At 45.8% G+C, this 25,103-nt stretch overlaps 2 protein-coding genes and 1 pseudogene across 2 annotated transcripts; 1 reads left to right on the top strand and 2 right to left on the bottom strand.

Moving 5' to 3' along the window:
* Positions 1 to 5,454: 5,454 nt before the first annotated feature.
* On the bottom strand, positions 5,455 to 6,493 carry LOC132217827 (olfactory receptor 4D2). The gene has a single exon (XM_059668259.1). The coding sequence runs from the start codon at positions 6,479 to 6,481 to the stop codon at positions 5,546 to 5,548; it is 936 nt and encodes a 311-aa protein (XP_059524242.1). The 5' UTR covers positions 6,482 to 6,493; the 3' UTR covers positions 5,455 to 5,545.
* A 6,392-nt stretch (positions 6,494 to 12,885) lies between these two features.
* On the bottom strand, positions 12,886 to 14,233 carry LOC132217826 (olfactory receptor 4D1). Its single transcript, XM_059668257.1, has one exon. It carries the CDS (start codon positions 14,015 to 14,017, stop codon positions 13,082 to 13,084), a length of 936 nt encoding a protein of 311 aa, XP_059524240.1. The 5' UTR covers positions 14,018 to 14,233; the 3' UTR covers positions 12,886 to 13,081.
* Positions 14,234 to 15,802: 1,569 nt separating this feature from the next.
* Positions 15,803 to 16,288, top strand: LOC132217825 (putative ribosomal protein uL13-like; annotated as a pseudogene).
* Positions 16,289 to 25,103: the final 8,815 nt, after the last annotated feature.

The raw sequence follows: 25,103 nt of genomic DNA, 5'->3' as shown, positions 1-25,103 counted from the left end.
TGCGCATGCCTCTCAGGGAATGTTTGCTGGACGCCCGAGGACCAGCCTGCCCGGCAGAGCCCTGGGCTTGGTCCTGCCGCTCACTAGTTGTCCAGTCACTACCTACACTCAGTTTCCACATCCCGAACATGGGACTTGGGCCAGATGACTGGAAACGCTCCTCTCCTTGCCCAACAGGGCAGAAACTGGGTCTGCCTTACTGTAGTATCTCCCCATACCCCACCCCCCACCCAGCACAAGGCCTGGCATTCAGTAGGTGCTCAATAAATGTTTGTTGAGTAAATTCATGATGTAAGATTAATGATTTAGCCCCTACCCCTTACTCCCTACCCTACCAGCTCTCTCCAAGATGCCAGTGGAGGGTAAGGTGATGACTAAGTCAGGGCCTGAAAATTATGGGGCTTTTTCATGAGGTCATCTGGGGACACAGTGAGATGTCACAGTAAAGCACCCAGCAGAGCAATGGCAGCAGCCTCCATCTTCCATAACAGCTGAGGACCTGTTAGGCTCCGTGTTCCTCCTCGAATTTAAGCGCTTAGCAGTAGTAGGTGGGCGCTGAGTGGGAGGCGTGAATTCTGACTTGTCAGGCTGATCAGCAGTAGCTTCCTGGAGGGGGCTTGCTGCAGGGGCTCAGAACCACCTGGGTTGGGCCTGGCTCTGTCACTACCTGTGCGCCCTTGCCTAAGCCTTCATTTCCGTATCTTAAGGGTAGAACACCCCAGTCGGTCTTTCCCCTCCAGTGACAGGCTCTCTCATACCCTCTTGTCTTTCCTCCTGCAGTTCCCTCCACTGGATGAGCCAGGCTCACCCTTTGCTTGGACCCCTCCCTGGTCTACCTGGAGAACCCGTGCTCATCTCTCCATCCTGAGCTCCAGAATCACCGCCGCTGAGCCCTGCAGCCTGCCTGTCCTCCCCGCTCCTTCAGGCGGACTTGCCCATCCCTGTCCCTGCTCCAGACTCCCAGCAGGCCTGTCTGAGTGTCTCATCTCCCGCCCTCTATCCCCCATGCCCTACCGAAACCCAGCCCCACGCCTTGACAGCCCCCTCCTCCCACACCAACGCCCCTGCCTGACAGTTGCTCTTGAAATAGCCCCTTCAGCAATCCCTTTCACAAGCTCCCGTTGAAGGCCTGGGCCCTGATCTTATCTCCTTATCTTCCGCAGGGGCGCCTCTCCTGTGATGGTGGAAAGCCTCCAGGGAGTTGCCAAAAGTGCGCTTACCCCCTGCACGACTTGGGGTGAATCGCACCACTCCCTGGACTCAGCGCCCACACCTGTGACACAGGGACAGTGAGCCTCATGAAGGAGAGAGCGTTAAAAAGTGGACGCCTGCTCCTCAAACGTGCTTTCCCTTTTGGACGTCAGGGAGCCAGGTACCCCCAGAAGGCTGGCAGCCAGGCGGGGACCCAGGTTGCCTACCTTCCAGCCCCCGCAAAGGAAAACTCAGGGTGAGCTCTGCTTGCCCTCCCAGAGGACTCTAGTTCAGCAACAGTGAGTGCGAGGGTTTGCCACAGCGGTGGGCTGCTGCAGGCTGTTGGGACAAGCCGGAGACAGGGCCTTGGGGTCTGGACCCCGCCTGCCATATTGGCTGATCTGCTCGAAGTGCTGATGAGAGACAAGCACATAGAAAGGGACCACTGAGGGGCCCTATGCAACCAGTCTATGGAGGGCGGGTTTCCTGGGCTGGGGCAGGACCGGCAGGCAGAAATGCAGGCAAGGAGACCAAAGGGAACGCTGGCATCTGCCACCTGGACTCCTGCCCCTTCAGCCTGCTTTCTGCTGCCCGCCCTGCCACAGGACCCTGCCCCTACGCTCCCTCCCGCCACCTGAATCCTCCACACACAGCACCCTCCCACCCCACCCCTGCCAGCCAGTTTTCTCGATTTGTGTTTCTTTTAAGTTTTAAAACAAACATTTAAAAAAGGATAAATTTTAATGGCAAAGATATTCAAATTCCGTAAAATAGCCATGCATGAAGTAAAATTTGCACTTAAAAATATACTTCGCAGTTTGCATTCTGTTTTAATGTTTTAAATTTTAAACACAAATTATAACTCCGAACGGTCACATGGCGTGACAGAATGGAAGGACATCCAGTTCTGTCTCTTCATCTTTACCATCGCTGTGGGATCGCTGTTCATATCAGCTGTTTAAACGCACAAACATGCAACGCTGCAGGGGCGGGAGGCGTGACGTGTAGCCGATGTCAGCTCAGAGATTCCAAACCCAGATGATTTGGAACTCACTCTCAAAGCAGATGCATGTATCCGAGGGAGCCACCATGGAACTGAGAACTGACTTCCACGTAGAATACAATGCTTCTTGAAGGATAAGGAACAAAAATGCCTTCATTTGAAGCTTACAGGCTTGGGCCTGGTTGGGCCGCAGGTGGGGGCGTCATGCAGGAGCGCTCTGCCTCTGAAAGGGAAATGGCCAAATCAGACTCCAAGACCGAGCCACGTAGGAAAGAAAAGATTTGTAACGAGACACATCAAAAAGAGCCCTCGGGGTAACTGGAGGAGACAGGCTGCTTGGAAACTGTGACTAAGGGGGCAAGAGGAAGGATGGGGGCATCCTCAGGGATCAGGGCCCTGACCAGCCAGCTCTTCAATGGCTCTCCCTCCCTCCCTGGTGGCCACAGCACTCTGTGGCCCTGGGAGACTGGGAACCACTGGTCCCAGGAGCATACCGTCTCCTCTGCCAACACATCTTGGTCCTCCATGCACCTTCTCCTAAAGAAAGAGGCCCCCAGGCTCGCACAGTCTCACTCCTGCCACCTCCCCTCTTCCAAAGCCATGTCTCCTCTCTCTATTCCTCTCTCCTCTAAACCCACTGGCTTTCAGCTCCTGCAAGGGACCTACCCTACCTGCAATGGATCTCAACCATGAAGACCCTTCCTCTTTGTGGCTGGCGACTCCTACTGACCCTCCAGGCCCCATCCATAGGGAGCCTTTCCTGTCTCAGGCTCACTAGATCCAAATCAAGTGTCTGGGTCTCCCTGGTCCTTACTCTTATAGCTCCTTTCATAGAAAATAACATCACTAATTACACGTGTATGTCTGTGGGTGGATCTGGTGAAGCTACAGCTCCCTGCAGGTCTGTGAGTGCCATACAGAATAGGTGTGTGTCTGTCCTGTTGCTCACTGTGGCCTCAGCCCCTAACACAATGCCCGGCAGGGCCTCAATGCGAATGTGTGCAATGGATGCATCTGCTGTGACCTTGCCTGTCACAGCTCTTGGGTCAGGCTTGGGTTTGTGCTTGAACAGCTATTAGGACCTGGTGCCTTTGGTCAGGGGCAGTGTTCGCCCTGGGTCAGGCCAGCCCCGGGCCAGTGGACACCTTTGCAGAGACTGGTCCTGCCAGGCTGAGGCTCAAACCCAAGACCATGAGGGAGCCTTCCCTCCCTGGCATCTTCAGCTGTAATACCCAGGAACCTTCTTCCCGCCCTCCCCTGCCCACCTCAAAACCTCAGCATTCTGCAACCACTTTCACAAAAACTGTCCTCCCGCCGCAGTGGGGCTGCTGTTGGCCACAGGCCTGATTGGATCTCTTTATCTCTCAGCTCCAACGGCCCCCGTGGAGACAGCTGCAGCAGAGCAAGGCTCAGGGCCTGGTGGGCCTGCTCCTGTTCCCAGGGGCTCCTGGGAGTGGGGTCCTTGCACCTATTCTCATGACAAGAACACTGAGGTCAATAGTGAGAAGGGGCTTAACTCAAACTATGGTGGCTTCACACTGGGTCGAGGCTGGGGCAGGCCAGGAGTGTGTGCACATGTGTGCATGTGTGTATGTACATGTTCCGGTGCTGAGGACTCTCCTGAGAGAGGCAGCTTGTTCTGTTCTATTTTGTTTATTTGTTTTTTATTGATTTCCGAGAGGAAAGGAGAGGGGAAGAGAGAGAGAGAGAGAGAGAGAGAGAGAGAGAGAGAGAGACATCAATGACAAGAAAGAATCATTGATTGGCTGCCTCTTGCATGACCCCCACTGGAGATCGAGCCCACAACCCAGGTATGTGCTCTGACCTGGAATCAAAGCAGGGACCCTTCAGTCCACAGGCCGACACTCTATCCACTGAGCCAAACCAGCTAGGGCTGGTTGTTCTGTTTTTAGCAAGACCAGAAAAACTTACTATGGGGCCTTGGAGAGCTGGCCTAGGAGCCAGTACCACCCTGGGGACCTTGAGCAAGGGGGACCAAGGCAGAGAGGAAACTAGGCACAACAGTGAAGTGGGAGAGGGATACCAGATGGATGTCAAGACTAAACAGGCCAAAAATCAATGTAGGGAGGGAGGGAGGGAAAGGGAAGGGGGATAGAGAGAGGATATCTATCAATGTAGGAGGGAGAAGGAGATAGTCCATAAACTGTTCTAGAGCCCTTCCTAGAAAACTATATCAGGTCCCAAATGCATATTTACAAATACGAATGAATGAACAAATGAATGGACCTCCCATTCCTGTTTGCAAGACGCGTAGAGTCTGAAAATGGGGGTGGGTAGAGGAACAACAGTAAGAAGTTGAGTCTTGCATACATTCCCTGAATTTATGTGCTTTCTCTTCTCCGTCTCACCCTTGGGGAAGTTGCATGGCCCCTTGGAGTTCAGCCTCTACCCTTGCAATGCCTCCGTCACTGCACTTAGGAATTTCTGCCGTATTTCCAAAACACTACTCAATTGATGAAAGGATAAATACCAGGCATAATAGCAACAATAACAATAATCCTTACATAGGTTCGATGATTTACATAACATTGAATCTTGTAAAAAATCTGTGAGATTATCGGAACAGATATTGTTTTATGCCAGTTCAGTAAGAAAGAAACCATCTGCCCTAACTGGTTTGGCTTAGTGGATAGAGCGTCGGCCTGCGAACTGAAGGGTCCCAGGTTCGATTCCGGTCAAGAGCATATACCTTGGTTGCGGGCACATCCCCAGTCGGGGGCATGCAGGAGGCAGCTGATCGATGTTTCTCTCTCATTGATGTTTCTAACTCTCTATCCCTCTCCCTTCCTCTCTGTAAAAAATCAATAAAATGTATTTTTTTTAAAAAAAAAAGAAAGAAAGAAACCATGAGTCCAAGAGAGGCAGGTGGCTCAGCCAAGGTTACAAGTTTGGAAGATAGTGGAACATGGGCTTGTAATTTAGGGCTAAGTCTCCAGGCTCTGCACTTGCTCTATCACTCTGGAGAAAGGCCAAAAGGGGTATTGGGAAAAGAGGTCAAAATACAGAAAATAGAACTGCTCTTATGGAGAAATGCTATCATTACAGAAGGAAACTATCCATCAAGAAGGTGGAAAGGAGGGAGTGATTTTCCAGAATGTTTCTATGGAAATATACTTTATTGTCACAGGAGTGTTCAAATCATATATCACAATCAAAAACAAAGAAATTTTCCTTTGCCTAAAAACCTGAGTAAGTTGCTTAGTTTCAGGACTCACTCACTTCTACAATGACCTTCACAACGTATCCACAAGTTATGAAGAGAACAGATACTAGCTCTCTGTCCACTCTACAAATGGAAAACAAAGCCAAAGAGAAGTGACCTACCCACTGTCAGTCCTTTTTACAAACCAGTCGCTGTCTCCCTAATCTCTTCACTGCTGCCTGCATCTCCTGGTTCCTCAGGGTGTAGATCATGGGGTTGAGCATGGGGGTCATGACCGTGTGGCTGACAGACACAGCCTTGTCCATGGAGAAGGCAGTGAAGGGCCGGGCATAGAGGTAGATGCTTGGGATGAAGACCATAGACACCACGACGATGTGGGTGGTGCAGGTGGAAGCTGCTTTCCTCCTTGCCTGCTCTGAATGGGACCTTAGCATCACCAGGATGACCAAGTAGGAGGCCAGGAGGAGAAAGAACCAGATGACATCCAGCAGCCCACTGTTGGAGATCATGAGGAGCTCTAGGAGGGAGGTGTCCGTGCAGGCAAGTCTCAGCACTTGTGGGACGTCACAGTAGAAGTTGTCCAGGACATTGGGGCCACAGAAAGGCAGGGGGAGCATCAGAGCCAGTTGGGTAATGGAGTGGACAAAACCTACCATCCACGCTGTCACCACCAGCCCCACACAGAGCTGAGTGTTCATGATGGTGACATAATGGAGGGGCCGGGAGATGGCAACAAGGCGGTCATAGGCCATCACTGAGAGGAAGAAGACCATGGCACCACCCAGAAAGTGGAAGAAGAAGACCTGGGCCATGCAGCCCAGGTAGGAGATGGTCTTCTTCTCAGAGAGGAAGTCCACCAGCATCTTTGGGGCAGTGACTGAGGAGAAGCAGAGGTCTAAGATAGCCAGATTTCGAAGCAGAAAGTACATGGGGCTGTGAAGCCGGGAGTCTGTGGTCACTGTGATCACGATGAGGAGGTTTCCCAGAACAGTGGTGGTGTAGACGAGCAGGAACACCAAAAACAGGAAAAGCTGGAGCTCCCGAGTCTGTGAGAGCCCCAGGAAGACAAATTCTGATATCCAGGTGAGGTTCCCTGACGCCATGGGGTGTTTTCCATACACCTGAGGAAAGCAAACCACACACGGAGATACATGAAGTCACTTTCAGTACTCAGGAGCTCAATCGATTTGTCCAGGTCCATATGATGGTCAGCCTCATGTGCAGACCATGTAACCAGGTGCTGACTAAGTGACCTTATCGCTGGAGAGTTTACAGTTGCTGCTGGAATAAATATTTAAGAGATCGTCAAGCCATCCAGAGACACATGCAACCTGCCTTTCGAAGATTCAGTGTAATAAATCGGTGGGAAGACACTTGGAGTCCAACAGACCTGCAGTCAAACTTCAGGGCTGCTATGTCCTCGAGATTTGACCTTCAGTAAATTACGTAACCTCTCTGGGTCTCAGTTTCCACATCTGCAAGGTGAGAATAAAAATGTTTTCTTTGTAGACTAGTCTAGGGAATTAAATAAAATAACACATAAAGTTCCTCAAACAGTGCCTGGAATAATAAATGATAATCACTCTCCTCTATATAGTCTCCTACTCCAAAGACACTCTCTTCTTCCTATCTCTAATGCATTTTTCTACCCATCATTTTTCATGCAACGTTTAACACATTATAATGTTGATGAACTTTTCATGTGTCTGTGTTTTCCCTCCATAATTCATTAAAGTTCCCAGAGACATAAATGTGGATCTTACAGTTTATTTGTGCCCAATCTTGCTGATAGATAATACTCAAAAAGCTTGTGATATTGACTGCTGGATGGGTGACTAGCTATAGGGTGAGTCCCCTGCACCTTTCTGATGTAGGTGGCCCCTTACTGAGTGAAGACCGGACATATGTGGTGTGTATATTGAGACAAGAGAGATGGGTGAGAGAGATTCTCTGGATTAAGAAATAGATGATGATGAAATTGTATGCAGGGGACTCAGAGAGCTCTTTTGAAAGGAATAAGAATTTTAAAATATGTTACTGAATACAAGGGTGGAAAACAAAGGGTGATGTTAAAATAAGAGAAATAGAATAGACAAAGGAATAAAGAAGGGAGATTAAGAGGAAGTGAGATAAAGGAATAGAGCAAGTGAAGGAAGGGAGTGGAGAGGTAATTAAGTGGAGGGGGGAGAGAATAGGACCAAAGTGGTGAAGGGGATGGAAGATGAGAGATGGAGGGTAACAAATGAGGGGTTAGGTGGCCTCCCAGTCCCTCCACCGTGTCTCAGCCTCCCATCCTCTCCCAGCTGCCTGCTGCAATCTATTGTCTATTAGAAGTCTTTTTAGTCTCATCCTTCTGCTTCCATTTGCTTCCACTCCAGCCCATTTTCTAGATAGCTGTCAAAGTGATCTTTCTAAACTCATATCTGATCTTGCTTCTCCCTCATTGTATTCTTTTGATTGTGTGGTGCCCACAACTTAAAACTCAGACTCTTAGAAGTCCCCTACCAAGCTATATTGTAAATCAATTCAAGGTAGAAAAACAGGCTTATGTTTTCTAACCTAATGTAGTAGTAGGCAATTTTTGTGATCTTGTTTTATGTGACTACGTGGAGAACTTTACGGTGTATTTCCTTACCCTTTGCTCTCAGCATCCTCCCTCTAACCCACAGGGCCAATGCCTCACTCCATCCTTAAAAGCCTGGGTTTTCACATGCAACCTGAGGCATCAGTTTTCAACATCACATTCCCCTGCATTACTGTCTGAGGCTCTCTTCACATTTGAGACTTACTCCCATCAAGTCCATGTCACTTGTTTATTCTCCCCACTCTCCAGCAAGTGTTTCTAGATCCTTCTTATAGCTGATCTATTTACCGCTGGGGAAACCCTGGTCTCTCACAGTTCTTCAGCCCAGAGGGAGAGAGAGGCCTCAGGTCTTACATCTTCTTGAAGATCCTTTTCCTGCAGCCTCAGTTTCCTACCCACGGCCCATACATCATGTGCACAATGGGTGTGACCCTAGGGGATGAGACAATATCTTCAGGGAGCAACGATTGGACTGGGCTCAGGAAGCAGGACTGGGCTGATTACCGCTGGGGCCGAAGGAGCAATGGGAGTTGTTAAAAAGTTTCTAAATGTCTCAAAAACACATACTCTTTGAGAGTTCCTCCTTGGGGGCCAAAGGTACCAAGGATAATGAACATTTAGAGATGTGTGGAATGTAGGATTCTCAGGCCAAGATCCAAAAGGTCAAGAGTCTCTTCAAAAGGAACAGACTTTCTGCGAGTTTTAGAGACCATTTCTTAGGCCAGTGATTCTTACCCTTGAATCACCTGCAAAGCTTGTTGAAAAACAAATTAGTGTGCCCCAGCCCCAGACTTTTTCATTCAGCTGGTCAACTTCGAGGCCAAGAATTTGCATTTGTAAGAAGCTCTCAGATGCTGCAGACGCTCCTGTTCCTGGGCCCACACATTGAGAGCCACTGACTTGCTCCTCGGCGCAGCGGACTGTTCGCTCTCACGGAATCGTCAAGATTAACTGGTTTGAAACTTTTCTTTCTTCTCCTTCTCCTCCTTTCTTCCTCTTCCCCCCCCCCCCACACACTTTTAAACTTAATATAAAATCTTTACTTAGATAGGAAAATGTTTGTATCTAACACTGGAAATTTATTACCCTGTAAACCTTGTCCTTTATTTTGCCAACCAGACCCCCAATGTCGATTCACCATCCATATCCTAGTCTACTCACATCATCTATAAAATGCTAGCATTCATGCCCTGGCCAGTTAGCTCAGTTAGTTAGAGCATCATGCCGATATGCCAAGGTTGTGGGTTCAATCCCCGGTTAGGGCACATACAAGAAGTAACCAATGGATGCATAAAGAAGTGGAACAACAAATTGATGTTTCTCTCTCTCTCACCACCCCTAAAATCAATGAATATATTTATATTTTTTAATCTTTATTGTTCAGTGTATTACAGTTGCCCCCCCATCCCCCCCATTACCCCCCTCCATCCGGTTCCCACCCCACCACTGGCCTTCACCACCCTACTGTCTGTGTCCACAGGTAAAATCTTTGGTTAAGCTCTTCCTGTCCCCCTTCCCCCTTCCCTCTGAGATTCGTCAGTCGATCTCATGCTTCCATGCCTCTGATTGTTTTATGCACCAGTTCATTTTGTTCATTAGATTTCTTGTTCTTTTATTTTGATTTTTAGATTTAATTGTTGATAGATGCGTGCTTGTTGCCATTGTGGGAGAGCTGCTGTGCGGGAGGTGAGGCCTAGCTGTGAAGCAAGTAGGCTGGTGGTAGAGCCGGGTCTTGGACCTTTTATTGATGGTTTGGGGAACGCCGTCATCAGCTGCAGCTTGTTTGAAAGATTTTAACAAAGTCTGAAGCCTGAGCCAGGACAGGCCATTCCTATGGAAAAGCTGCTGCAAACGGTTTGGGTGGGGCTGCAAATAGGAGAGGGCGGGGTCTCAGGGGAATCCCCAGGGTGGAGCAAGCAGTGTGGGCCACGCTGACATGGCTGCCAGTCAGCCCTGGGACAGAGGAGGTCCCAGCACAGGAACAATGATCCTTGCGAGCACCCTCGTCTGGGAGAAAGCCACCCCTGAGTTCCTGCCACCACCACCCCGCCCCTAACACTGGAGATCAGAAAAAGCAAGACCTTGTAAGTTTGTGCGCGGGCCCTTTAAGAGGAAGACGTGGGGTTCAGCAGCCTCTGTGTCACTCAGCCAAAATCCCCTCTGGTTTTTAAGGCCCAAAGTTACGGGGACTTCTCTCCCCAGCGCTGGGACCCTGGGGGGGGGGGGGGTCTGGTGTGGGGCTGGGACCCCTTGCTCCTCAGGGGCGGCCTCCGCAGAGCCGATGTCCCTCACGATTAGAAAACAGCACACGTGGGTGTCGAACCAGCTAGTCCGTGGGCCTCCGCCCCTCCTACCCACCTCAATGTGCTCCTTCTTTACTTCTCTAGTCGTAGGACCTCCATTCAGTCAGCTTTCAGGTGATTCTGAATGATGTGTTCTGTATTTTAGTTGTAATTTTGATGTGGTTGTGGGAGGCGACGAGTACAGGCCATCTTGGTTCTCCATTAAATATATTTAAAAAAATATTTTTGAGTCAGGCCAATCATGTCTCTTTCTACTTCCAGGAGCTTCTACCTATATGGCAGACACCACTGCTTGCCATTCCCAAACCCCTTCTTCCTGGCTGAAAAGCCAGACATTCACCCTCCCATTTCCCTTTGCAGACGGGGTGACCATATGACCCAGTTCTGGCACCAAATCATAGGAGAATTCTGCTGAAGTGGTTCTAGGAGAATTTTTATCCCCTGGTAAAAAGGAAAACCCACATTGTCGCCTCTTCTAGTCCTTCTTGCTAGATTATTTGGATATAAAGATCTGATGCCTGGAAGTTTAGCAGTCATATTGCCATCAGGAGGAGAAAAGCAAGGAATTTCAGAGCAGCCAACCCAGAGCCCTAAAATGTTTGAGCTGTTGAATTAACCAACTTTGGAATTTCCTATCTTCTAGTCTTTCTTTTAAAGTGAGATAATTTCCTCATTATTTTTGCCATTGTTTTATTGTTGTTGTTGCTATGTGCAGTCAAAAGCATCCTTATCCTGTACTAGAGGCCCGATGCATGAAATTCGTGTAAGGGACTCGGCCCTCACAGCTGCGGTGGTTGCCTCAGCCCTCGCAGCCCCAGCTTGGTTCAGAAAGTCATCCAGAAGGACATCCAGAAGGTCGTTCAGCTGTCCGGTCTAATTAGCATATTACACTTTTATTATTATAGATAATAAAACCCTAATATACAAATTGACTGAACGGCAGAATGACTGGTCACTATGATGTGCACTGACCACCAGGGGGCAGATGCTCAATGCAGGAGCTGCCCCCTGGTGGTCAGTGTGCTCCCACAGGGGGAGTGCTGCTCAGCCAGAAGCCAGGCTCACAGCTGGCGAGCGCAGTGGGGGTGGCAGGAGCCTCTCCCACCTCCACAGGGGGAGTGCTGCTCAGCCAGAAGCCAGGCTCACAGCTGGCGAGCACAGTAGGGGTGGCAGGAGCCTCTCCCACCTCCACGGCAGCCTCTTCCACCTCCACAGAAGCACTAAGGACCCCTTGGGGGACCCGGACTGCAAGAAGGCACATGCCGGGCTGAGGGACACCCCCCCCTTCAGTGCACAAATGTTGTGCACCGGGCCTCTAGTAATATATATTTAAAGTGGGATAATCATTTTCTAAAGAGTTCACACCCCCAGTACAGCAATGTGTCACGTGGGGAGCATCTCATCTTAAGGAGGATGTTGTCATATGAGGGTGATGTCACAGAAGGATGGTGGAGTCGGGGAGACTTGTCACAACAGGTACAATTGAAGGAATACAGATGCTGCATCCAGGGAAGAGACACATTGGGGGATGAGAAATGTATCATCAGTCGTTTAAAGGAACTTAATATAAAAGCAAGAAAAGCTGTTCTGAGGGACCACACAGATCAGATATGACACTAAGTCCATTTTCTCTCCCCTCATCTCCATAGGTCCACTGTGAGTAGGGAGAAATGTGTGAAACGAGGACAGGAAAGTGGAGGTGAAAGAGCGTGGAGTTGCCATGATGGCTTAGCGCAGTGGTTCTCCACCTTCCTAATGCCACGACCCTTTAATACAGTTCCTCATGTTGTAGTGACCCCCAATATCATTGTTACAAATTGAACATAATTAAAGCATAGTGATTAATCACAAAAACAATATGTAATTATATATGTGTTTTCTGATGGTCTTAGGCGACCCCTGTGAAAGGGTCGTTCGCCCCCCGAAGGCGTCGCGACCCACAGGTGGAGAACCGCTGGCCTAGAGAGAGCCCCAAAGGACTTTTATTTCCTGGATGGGATGGTTGCCGGGAGGGAAGAAAACACAAAAAGTTTCTACGTTATCTCTTAACTTTGAATCAACATGATACCTGACCAGAGACTTTTACAAAGTGAGGCATACTTCAGAGGAGATGGCGGGAGTAAATGTTAAGGTAGAGAGAGAGAAATAAAAAGTAGATTCTGAAATTGACAGGGAAAGAACAAGACGCAGGAAAAATGGAACCGCCTCTCTGTGTAGGGTACTGTTCAAGGTGCTGGGAGGACTGAAAGGTGAAGAGAGCACAGCCCCTGCCCTCTAGGAGTCCTCATCCCAGTGCAGGAAGTCCAAGAGAAAACCCACGAGGCGTTTCTTTGTTATGGGGCGGGGCCACAACATTAGTAACAAAGAAACAGAATTTCCAGAGGATGAGGCCCAGAAATCAGGATTTTAAAAAGATTCCCAAGTGATTCTAATGTGCAGCCAAGGTTGAGAACCACTGTTCCAGGTTTTCCCTTGTGGCTGTGGGAGACCCTGAGTTTTAAATCCCATCCATGTCTCCTACCTCTAAACTTGGAGTCAGAGGAACCCCTTGCTGCTCATTACTCAGCAAGTCATTTCTCTCTGAGTTTCCTCGTTTGTAAAACTATTTGCTATAAAAATAAGGTATTCATTATGAGTTTTATGAGAATGAGATATAAGTGTGAAAGTGCCCAACACAGTATCTGACACAGGAGTGGGTCTGTAGAAATATTGATTTAATCTTTGTGTCACACTCTGTAAAGACTTTTCTCCGCTTTCACTTGGGGTAACGAAAGTTCAGAGAGAAGTTTATCATTTCAAGTCGACCTATTTAAAGTTCACTCCCTGTTGTAAATCACTAGGTGTTTGCCTAACCTCTTCATGGCCGCCTGCATCTCCTGGTTCCTCAGGGTGTAGATCATGGGGTTGAGCATGGGGGTCATGACTGTGTAGCTGATGGACACAGCCTTGTCCATGGGGAAGGGAGTGAAGGGCCGGGAGTAGATGTAGATGCAGGGAATGAAGATCAGAGACACCACGATGATGTGGGTGGTGCAGGTGGAAGCTGCCTTCCGCCTTGCCTGTCCCGAGTGGGACCTCAGCATCATGAGGATGACGGTGTAAGAGATCAGAAGGAGGAGGAACCAGACGAGGACCAGCAGCCCACTGTTGGAGATCATGAGGAGCTCTAGGAGGGAGGTGTCCGTGCAGGCAAGTCTCAGCACTTGTGGGACGTCACAGTAGAAGTTATCCAGGACATTGGGGCCACAGAAAGGCAGTGGGAGCATCAGAGCCAGCTGGACAATGGAGTGGACAAAGCCCCCTACCCAAGCAGCCACCACCAGCCCCACACACAATCGGGTATTCATGATGGCGGCATAGCGGAGGGGCCGGGAAATGGCTATGTAGCGATCATAAGCCATCACTGAGAGAAAGAAGACTGTTCCACCTCCCAAGAGATGGAAGAAGAAGATCTGGGCCATGCAGCCCTGGTAGGAGATGGTCTTCGTCTCGTGAAGCAAGTCCACCAGCATCTTTGGAGCAGTGACTGTGGAATAGCAGAGGTCAATGACAGCCAGATTTCGAAGCAGGAAATACATGGGCATGTGAAGCCGGGGGTCAACGGTCACTGTGACCATGATAAGGAGGTTTCCCGCGACAGTGGTGACGTAGACAAGTAGAAACACCAGGAACAGGAATTTCTGGAGCTCCCGGGTCTGTGAGAACCCTAAGAGGACAAACTCTGACACCCATGTGAGGTTCTGTGGTTCCATGGAATCTCCCCCACATACCCAGAGAGAAACCTGCAAAACAAAAATTGTGAAAATTCACCCGTTTTCCTGTGGAATGTCAGGATGGAGTTGATCACAGGCATTATTCTGTATTATTCCAAGAGGAAGCGTAGGGGAGCCTGCCATGGAGTTGAATACATTTTTCAAGGCTCTCACGGGCTTATCTCCCTAACCACACCCTACATTGTTTTACTGGGATAGATGGATCTTTCCCCCTTTGAACCATGCTGTCCTTGTCCATGGGTTTCATGTCTGATTCACACCTGCTGTACCCAGTATGTGCCTTGTGAACCACAGGCTCCACAAATGAATCAATCAACCAATGAATAAACATGCCAGCAAGTATCCGTGACCACAGATACCATCAACCTAGGTGCAAAAATCTAGAGTGTGAAAAGTAGAGACTAGTAATTGTAAATACACAAACAGATGCTTCTTCACCACAAAGATTTCAGGAGACTCATATGGGTCATTTTGAAGGAAGAGAGGTGAGCATTAGACAAAATTGTCATGGACAAATTCAGAGACAACTGTGAAGAAAAACAAGCAGACCTGGACTGTGGTAAAGGTGGGATGATTAGTGCTTCTCAAACTTTTGTGCAGAAATATTTCTCTAGTGGCATTTGTTGTCATGGGGCCATGTGCAGGGGGAACCCAAGCAGCCCAGGACACATGCAAAATTTTCTTGAACTCTTATGTTTTATATTTTTACACTTATGTGAATTTTCTATTGTATTTCAACATGAACACATAGGTTTCATGTGTGGATTTCTATGTTACAAAATCTGTAATTTAAGTATTGTGGCTTGTAAAACTTTGGCAAGTCCAAGCTGTTATATAAAATAAATACAGGAGAGGGAAGAAACACGTTCTTTTGTTCAGCAGGTGAAGGTTCTAGACAACATTCACTTGAAAAATGAACTGAGTTCTTTGGTGTTGAAACCCATTCCCTTGGGTTACACTTTTCCAAAATTTAATTGTTCAGGAAAATTTGCCAATCCCCCGCCCCAGGAAGATCGTAATCATAGAACACTCTCCCTTCCCTGACTCCCGCCTGATTATATGGCAGGGACAGCAGAATTCCACTGATGCTCTTTTTACAAGGGAATTGAAAAACTATATGCAAAAAAAAAAAAGTCCTATCAACTTATTACACAAATAAAAAACAGAATGATCTCTAACATTATCTGTGAGGTATTACAGTACTCAAAATATCACCACATTTGTCTCATCCAAAACTCACATTTATCCTAAATATTTGTGTAAAGATGATGCTTCAGGGAGAGGCACTCTGTTTATTCTGTGGCCCACTGGCTCCCAGCATAGGACCATTTGAAAAGTGCCTCCATGGGCAACTGAGAACCCCTGGAAGGCTTTTGAAGGAAAATGACCTGATGGTGCAGGGTTAGAGTGGGCGTGTCCCAGCTCACTAGGGCAGGAAGCCCTGAGGCAGGCAAGAGTGGAGCAGACACTTCTGGGCCTTTGTCACAGCGACCCCAGCAGAGGGTAACATGTTTTTGTCTCTGGCTTTGTGTCCTTGTGGCGGTGAGACTGGGTGGGCAGCAGCCTAAATGGCGTGGTTTGGTCTCTCTGAGAAAGCCCCTGACCCCTCACCCTTCATCCCCAACCCAATTCTCCCACCTGGTCATTGATTCCTAAAATGCCAACAGCACAGCTTTAGTATCTCTATTTTCATCTCTGTCCGTATTAAGATTCCAACTACCATACCCTTTTATACACCTTTATCAGTCAGAGATGCACTGTGAGGGCATCAATATATCTGACAATTTCCACAGGAACAAGTTGAAGTATCTGGCTTTCCCCGGCAAGCAGATGGACATCACCCCATCCTACGGCCCCTACCACTTCCGAGCCCCCAGCTACATGTTTAGGCAGACTGCGCACGGCATGCTGCTGCACAAGAACAAGTGAGGCCTGGCTTCCCCGGACCGCTGCAAGGTGTTCAGTGGAATCCTGCCGCCCTATGACAAGAAAAAGCAAATGGTGGTTCCCGCCACCCTCCAAGCTGTGTGTCTGAAGCCCATATGGAAGTTTGCTACCCAGGGCGCGGGCTCCTGGAGTTGGCTGGAACTGTCAGGCAGTCACAGCCACTCTGGAGAAGAGGAAGGAGAAGGCCAAGGGTTATTACTGGGAGAAAAAACAGCTCAGGCATCTACGAAACAAGCCCAAAATAACGTAGAGGGGGAAAGGACAAATATAAAGGTCCTCCACACCCATGGACTTCTGGTCTGAACCCAATAACGTTGATGATTAATTCTTCAAAAAAAAATTTCCCCCACGGTTCTTCATTGTCCACAGGAAAGACTTCATACTTCGATGGGATTTCATGGGCTTCCTCACAACCTGGCTCCTACCTTTCTTTGCAGAGCCATCTGCCACTCAGCAGTAGCAGCAGTAACAAAATCCTCATTGTTAGTGGTAGTAATTATGGCCATTGTCGTAGTAAACATTTATTGTTTATTATATGCTATTCCCTATGCTAAGCATTTTGTAAGCATTGTCTTGTTTGATTTTCATGCATTATTCTCATGCTTATAAAATGTAAATATATTTTTAGTTTTTATATTTAGTTAATTCACGTTGAGTTCATTTTTACATATGGAATGAAGTAAAGATCCAACTCTATTGTTTTGCATGTGGTTATCCAGTTGTCCTCACCATTTTTATTTTTTTATTTTTTGAAGAGACCATTTTTTCTCCATTGAATGGCCTTGGTACTGTTGTAAATAAAATTTCAAGAAATTCTCAAGAAAGTTTACAAGAACTAAATCCCTGATAATTAAGTACTATTAATTATCCCCACTTTGCAGATAAGTAAACTGAGGCTTAAAGAGATGGCGCCAGGTCACCCAGAGAATGATTAGTCCCAGAATTGTATTCTTAACTATAATTCCCTTTTTTACTTGTTCCCCCTCTAAGAATCCTTGAGCTCCTCGGTTCCGCAGGTCTCAGTGCCTTTTGTCAAGCCAGTGCCCAACCTGATCGCCGTCCCATCCTGTTCCCTTATCTGAATTCTACCCCTCCTTCAAGGCCCAAAGAATTAGCTCTCCCATGCACTGCCATGTATCGGTGTTTTTCCATAAGGAAGGCTCTGTCACTTCACATGTGTTTGCAATTCAGTGTAAATCTGATATGTTTGGTGCTACATGGTTCCTGGTGCACACATAACCTTTCTCATGGGTGTTTTCCAAAAGAACGCTTGATATGTTTACAGTGGATGGAGCAACAGGATGGGCCAGACCGCTGAGAGAGGTGTAGGAGAGAGAGTAGCCACTGCATGAAAAGGTTCAGTTTAAGGGGCCTTGAAGGGCACCCAAGGATCCGAATTCCCAGCATCACCAGATTTATGAACCCAGAAGCATTGTCTGAGCATGGCCAGCATTCTCTCTACACACTCATAATATTCTTTGGACAGGATTCTTCAACCGACCTACACAGAGACTAAGTTTAGAGGGCGTCTAGGTGGGGAAGAAAACAAAGAGACCTAAAAAGGGGGCCTGATAGGTAAGGGGTAAAGGAAGGACTGCAGGCTCCTTTGTGTTGTTACTCAATCTTGTCTCCCATCTGTCCTGCTCTCGGGAAATCAGTCCACACAGGACTAAGAGAGAGGAGGGGAGTGAATCTAGTCAGTGGTCATCTTGGAAGCATTAGCAGGTTTTATTAAACGCAAGATTTAAGGACAGATAAGATGGAGGTATAGCAATAGAGAAGGAATGGAAGCCTGAAGGGAGTGGGAGAAGCAGCAGGCAGGAGGAGGAGGAAGGTGAAGGAATGAAAGAGGATTAAAAGGGAAACATTAGCGGGTGGGAAGTGCGAGAGAGGCTTGGTTTGTTGTCTCCGAGGTGTGGGAAGAAGCTGTAGATTGTTTGTGGGAGGTAGGGGAGAAAGCAGTTGCATCTATATTCCTCTCTCCCTCCTACCCTCTGTCCTAAATTCCACCCAACATATAAGCCAGTACAGAAAAAAAGTCTTAATTCTTGATAAAATCAACTGTTCCCCAAATTCTGCCCCCCCCCCGCAGCATTCTTGCCCAATGAATTCCCATGCCTTCCCTCCACCCGATGCTTATCTTACTTCTTAAAAAAAATTATTTTTTAAAACATTTTTTTTTTTTAATTTCAGAGAGGAAGGGAGAGGGAAAGAGAGATAGAAACATCAATGATGAGAATCATTGATCAGCTGCTTCCTGCACACCCCCTACTGGGGATCGAGCTCAAAACCTGAACATGTGCCCTTGACCAGAATTGAACCCAGGACCCTTCAGTCCACAGGCCCACGCTCTATCCATGGAGCCAAACCGGCGAGGGCCCCGTGATTTTCCTACAACAGGCTTTGGCAGGAGCATTCTCAGTGCTGACTTGTCCACGGGAAGGACACTGGGCCCATCACCTACCTCCAGCCCAAAGTGGCCAAGTGGACTTAGAGCCTCCCATCTTCCAGGCCACCCTTCTCCTGCAGCTCCATGTTTCTGGCCTCGCTAAGACCAGGAACACATATAGGATTGGCCTTCAGGGAAGGGACAAGCCTCAGAGGACAAAAGTTAGGCTTAACTTGTGAATTGAAGCTGGGCTCAGGCTGCTGAGGGTAAGAGCAATGGGAGTTATTAAAAAGTGTGTGAGCTGTTGCATCAGATGCACCATTATAAACTCTGCAGGGGCACTGAGCATAGGACCCAGATGAAGGAGGCTAAGAGCCCTTAAGGAAAATGAATTCTCAGGAAGATTTCTAAGAACTAAATCCCTGAAGTTGGCACTAAGGACAGTACAAGGCTCCACCCTCTGCTCCCACCACTGTAGGTGAAAGAGTGAACTATGTACTAGGACATGTCCAGGTCACACCCTTCGAGGCCCTTTTCTTTTTTTTTTTTTTTTTTTTTTTTGCTTTTTTTAAATCTTTATTGTTCAGATTATTACATTTGTTCCTCTTTTTTTTCCCCCCATAACTCCCCTCCTCCCAGTTCCCGCCCCACCCTCCGCCCTCACTCCCCACCCACTGTCCTCATCCATAGGTGCACGATTTTTGTCCAGTCTCTTCCCACATCTCCCACACCCCTTCCCCCCCCAAGAATAGTCAGTCCATTCCCTTTCTATGTCCCTGATTCTATTATAATCAACAGTTCATTCTGTTCATCAGATTATTTATTCACTTGATTCTTAGATTCACTTGTTGATAGATGCATATTTGTTGTTCATAATTTGTATCTTTACCTTTTTCTTCCTCTTCCTCTTCTTAAAGGATACCTTTCAGCATTTCATATAATCCTGGTTTGGTGGTGATGAACTCCTTTAGCTTTTCCTTATCTGTGAAGCTCTTTATCTGACCTTCAATTCTGAATGATAGCTTTGCTGGATAAAGTAATCTTGGTTGTAGGTTCTTGGTATTCATCACTTTGAATATTTCTTGCCACTCCCTTCTGGCCTGCAAAGTTTCTGTTGAGAAATCAGCTGACAGTCGTATGGGTATTCCCTTGTAGGTAACTGAGTTTCTTTCTCTTGCTGTTTTTAAGATTCTCTCTTTATCTTTTGCTCTTGGCATTTTAATTATGATGTGTCTTGGTGTGGTCCTCTTTGGATTCCTTTTGTTTGGGGTTCTCCGCGCTTCTTGGACCTGTAAGTCCATTTCTTTCACCAGGTGGGGGAAGTTTTCTGTCATTATTTCTTCAAATAGGTTTTCAATATCTTGCTCTCTCTCATCTTCTGGCACCCCTATAATTCTGATGTTGGTACGCTTGAAGCTGTCCCAGAGGCTCCTTACACTATCCTCGCATTTTTGGATTCTTTTTTCATTTTGCTTTTCCGGTTGGATGTTTTTTGCTTCCTCGCATTTCAAATCATTGGCTTGATTCTTGCGCTCCTCTGGTCTGCTGTCGGGCATCTGTATAATATTCGTTTTTTCAGTCCATGTATGCTTAATTTCTAGTTGGTTCCCCAATATAAGATCGAGGGTCTTATTAGTTTTCGTGTAGATCTCATTAAGTTTATCGGCAGCTTCTAAACAGTTCTTGAGAGACCTTAAAAGTGTGGTTCTGAACTCTATATCTTCCTTTGACAATTTTGTCCTGTTTCTTTGTTCGCAGTCTTATAGTTAAATCTTGATTGTTGTAGCTAATTCCAGGGAGGGTTTGACCTCCAGGCCAAGTGGCTATGAGAATCAGCTGGGTCAGCAGTGAGAGAACTTCTGTCCTCTAGGGAGGTGCTAATCTAGCCTTTGCCTGAGGCTATCCGGCAAATGCCTCTGTGCAGGGCTTGGGCGGGGCGGGTCGCACAGGATCAACAGGGTGGGCCGGAGAGAGCAGTTATGGCGGCTCTCAGTCCTGTCCCCAGGGGCTCTGCCTCTCTGAGTCCCAGCACCCGCTGCAAAGCTGGGAGAGAAAGCTGCACTCGCTCTGACCGAAGCCAGACAGTCCCGCTTCTCCAGTTTGAGTCTGGGTCCCTAAAGACTCGCCCGGATCTGGTGCTCAGAGTCTGCGACTCCCTCCCGATTGAAAACAACAACCGCGCCCTCCACCGCCAGCCCGCTCCGCGCACTCCGCACCTCAGAATTTGACTTCAGCACTGCGCCTCCTCTGAGTGTCCGTGTGCGTTTCTCTTTCCTCCTAGTTGTAGGACTTCCACTCAGCCAGCGTTCCTGTGGTTCTGGGTGATGTCCCTTCCGTTTTTTGGTTTCACTTTTGAAGTAGTTGTTCAAAGCAGCAAACTCCGGCGTTAACCTATGCCGCCATCTTGGTTCTCCGGTTTGTCGAGGCCCTTTTCACATGTACAGCTGTTAAGGCATCTCTCACTCCAACCTCTGGTCTGTCCTTACCGCCATAGTGACCTTCCCAATATAAATGGGTGTAATTTACCTTCAAGATTTAATTCACATGCCATAAAGCTCTCCATTTTAAAGCGCACAGTCCAGTGGGTTTTAGTATATTCACAAGCTTTTGTAACCATTACCACTATGTGACTCCAGAAATTTTTCATAACCCCGAAAAGAAACCTCATATTTTCTATCAGTCACTACCCACTCTGTTCTCTCCCCAGTCCCTGGCAACGACTAAACTACTTTTTGTCCTTATAAATTAGCTTATTCTGGAAATTTTGTATAAATGGAATCATATAATATGTGGTGTTTTATGTCTTGCTTCTTTCTCTTAGCATAATGTTTTCAAGGTTCATCCATGTTGTAGCATGTGTCACTTCATTCCTTTTTGACTGAGTACATATTCCATTGTATGGATATAGCACTTTTGTTTATCCATCAATTCGTTCTTGAACATTTGGATTGTTTCTACTTTTTTACTATTATAAATAACTAATAGCCCTGCACAGGAATCCGTGCACCAGTAGCTCACTGCCCCGCCCTCCAGTAACTCCCCATCCTCCTACCCCCCCCCCCTCATAGCTTGCTGCCCTGCCCCCTCTGTAGCTCTCCACCACCCACTTGTAGTTCACTGTCCCACCCTCCTGCTGATCCATGATCCAGTCCTTACGCGATCGGTTGTTACACTTCACGGCATTACGACCGTTTGCATATTACATCTTTATTATATAGGATGCTTTGAATTATCTTGGGTATATACTTAGCAGTGGAAGTACTGGGTCATATGGTAAGTCTATGTTCAACTTTTGAAGGAACTGCCAGCCTGTTTTCCAATGGCTGCACCATTTTATATTCCCAGTACAGTGTACAAACAGTGATGATCTCTCCACATCATCACCAACACCTCTTATTATCTGTCTTTTTATTTTAATCATCTTAGTGGGAGTGAAGTGGTATTCAGTGTGGTTTTGATTTGCATTTCCTTAATGGTCAATGGTATTGAACATCTTTTTATGTGCTTGTTGGCCATTTGTATATTTTCTTTGGAGGAATATCTGTTTTGGTTTTTTGCCCACTTTTCAATGGGGTCATTTGTCTTTGTTGTTGAGTTATAAGAGTTCTTTCTGCATTCTGGATATTAGACCCTTATAAGATATGTGATTTATAAATATTTTCTCCCATTCTGTAGGTTATCTTTTCATGTTTTGATAATGTGCTTTGAAGTACAAAATATTTTCATTTTTATGAAATCTAATACTTCTATTTTTTTCTTTTGTTGCTCGTGCTTTTGGTGTCAAATTTTTAAATCTGTTGACAAATCCAAGATCATGAAGATTTACTTCTTTAAGAGTTTTATATATTTAGTTCTTATATTTAGATAATCAATTAATATTGAGTTAATTTTTACTTATGAAGTTAGGGTCCAACTTTATTGTTTTGCATGTGGTTATTCAGTTATACCCACCAATTTTTGAAGGAACTATTCTTTCTCCATTGAATGGCCATGGCACCCTTGTAAATAAAATTAATTGACCATAGATGTTTTGGGCTATTTCTGGACACTCAATTCTATTCTATTGGTCTATCTGTTTATCTGTGGGCTGGTATCACACTATTTCAATTACTGTAGCTTTAATAAGTTTTGAGATTAGGAAGTGTGAATTCTTCTGTTTTTCTTTTTCAATGTTGTTTTGCTAATTGGAGGACCTTGTAATTGCATATGAATTTGAGAAATTGGATCTTCCATTTCTGCAAAAAAAGGCCATTGGAATTTTGGTAGGGATTGCATTGAATCTGTAGATCACATTGGGGAGTATTGCTATCGTAACAATATTAAGCTTTCCAATATATGAACATGGGATGTCTTTTTAATTTATTTAGCTCTTTATTTTTTTTTTCAGCGATGTTTTATAGCCTTCAAGTGTACAAGTCTTTCATCATCTTGGTTAACGTTTTCCTAGGTATTTTATTCTTTTGGATGCTATTTTAAATGGTATCTTTAAACTTACTTTTATAAGTGTCTTTTACTAGTTTATAGAAGCACAACTGATATTTTTATTTGATCTTGGACCCTGCAACTTTGCCAAATTTTCTTATTACCTCTAATAGATTTTTGTGGGTTATATGGGATTTTCTATATATAGAATCATGTCATCTGCAAATAAATAGAGACAGTTTTCTTTCTTCCTTCCTAATGTGGGTATCATTTATTTTTTCTTGTCTAATTGCTCTGGCTAGAACTTCCAGTACAATATTGAATAATAATGATGAAATAGGCATCTTTTTCTTATTCCTTATCTTAGTGGGGGAAGCTTTTAGTTTTCACTATTGAGATAATGTTTGTTATGGGTTTTTCCACAAATAACCCCCTTATATTCCTAATTTGCTAAGTTTTTTTCTCATGAAAGGGTGTTAAATTTTTTCAAATGTTTCTTCTGCAACTATTGAGATGATTATGTGGGTTTTCCTTTATTTTATTAATGTAGTGCATTACATTGATAAATTTTTCTTATGCTAAACCATCTTTGCATTTCTGGGGTAAATCACACCTGGGCATGGTGTATAATCCTTTTAATTCACTGTTGAACTTGGTTTGCTAGTTTCTTTGTAGTTTTTTTTGAGGATTTTTGCATCTCTATGTATAAGAAATACTTGTCTGTGGTTCTTTATTTTCTTGTGGTATCTTTCTTTGACTTTGATATCAGGGTAAAGCTCACCTTATAGAATGTGTTAGGAAATGTTCCCTTTACTCCTATTTTTGGGAAGCATTTGAGTAGTATTGGTGTTACTTCTCCTTTAAACTTTTGGTAGAATTCACCTAATAAAACCATCTGGTTCTGGACTTTTCTTTGTTGGGAGGTTTTTTAATACAATTTTTACTTCTTTTAGATCAGTTGAGATTTTCTATTACTTCTTAAGTAATTACTTTGGTAATTTGTGTGTTTTAGGAATTTCTCCATTCAATCTAGATAATCTAATTTATTGGTATAGAATTCCTCCTAGTATTCTATTATAATCCTTTTCATTTCCATAAGGCTGGTAGTAATGCTCCCACTTTCATTTCTAATTTTACTTATTTGTGTCTTCTCTCTCTTTTTAAGTCAGTTTAGCTAAAGATTTATAAATTTTGTTCATATTTTCAAAGAATCACCTTTGGTTTCATTGAGTCTCTCAATTGTTTTTCTATTGTCTATTTCATTTATGTCTGTTCTAATCTTTATTATTTCCTTCTTTCTTCTGACTTTGGGTTTAATATGTTCCTCTTCTAGTTCTTTAAAGTGGAGAGAGAATGCAAGAAGCCTGGAGTCCCACCTGAAAGGACCGGAGCTGTCTCAGTCACAGGAGCTCTCAGAACCAACCAATAAGAGCCTCCTCTTAGCACACACCCTACAGGTAAGAGATACTGCTGGGGATGGGATCAAAACAGATCCAGATGAGACAACAGAGACAAAGGAAGCAGAAGGTACCAACCAAAAAGCCTGGGAGGACAGACTGAGCTCTGACAGAGCTAATCATTCTTAGAAAGCAAGAAACCACATTTTCAGATATTACATAAAAACAATGGGAGGGGCTGGGGATGTGTGAATCGTGCCTCTTCTAAAACTTTATCAAAATTACTTTTTCATAAAAATGAGCCACAGAAAAATATCAAGGGAAAATCGCACACAAAGTTGTTATCAGAAATAAATGACTAAAGAGCAGAGTAGTATCCCAAGGACAATGAGGTCACACCAGAAAGGCCACCAAACAAATCAAAACTAGACTTAGCCCTGGGCAGTGTGGCTCAGTTGGTTGGGAGTCCTCCCGTGCACTGAAAGGTCCTGGTCAGGGCACATGCCATGTGTGGGCTCGATCATTTGGGGTTGTGCAGGAGATGGCCCATTGATCAATTCACTCTCACATCAATAGTTCTCTCTCTCTCTCTCTCTCTCTCTCTCTCTCTCTCTCTCTCTCTTTCTCCCCTCCCTCCCTCCTTCTCCCTCTCCCTCTTCCTCCCTCTCCCTTCTTTTCTCTCTAAAACAACACTAACAAAACAAAAAAACAAACCTATGACTTAGAAATTATAAAACTCCCTCCATCTCTTCCCACTTACTACAAATAAAATGTGAGGACATTGAAAAGAGAACAACAGCTGGCAGTTTGGGGAGGGAAGTCAAAACTTGACTCAACAACCAATACAGAGCAATCGGTTCCCTGATTGTCTTTCCTTCCATGGCTACTGATTTAAACTGTAGAGTCCTAG

The sequence above is a fragment of the Myotis daubentonii genome, chromosome 16, assembly GCF_963259705.1.
Source record: "Myotis daubentonii chromosome 16, mMyoDau2.1, whole genome shotgun sequence".
Lineage (NCBI taxonomy): Eukaryota > Metazoa > Chordata > Mammalia > Chiroptera > Vespertilionidae > Myotis > Myotis daubentonii.
Note: the sequence above shows the minus strand (reverse complement) of the source record. Positions and strands in the feature narration are given on the sequence as shown.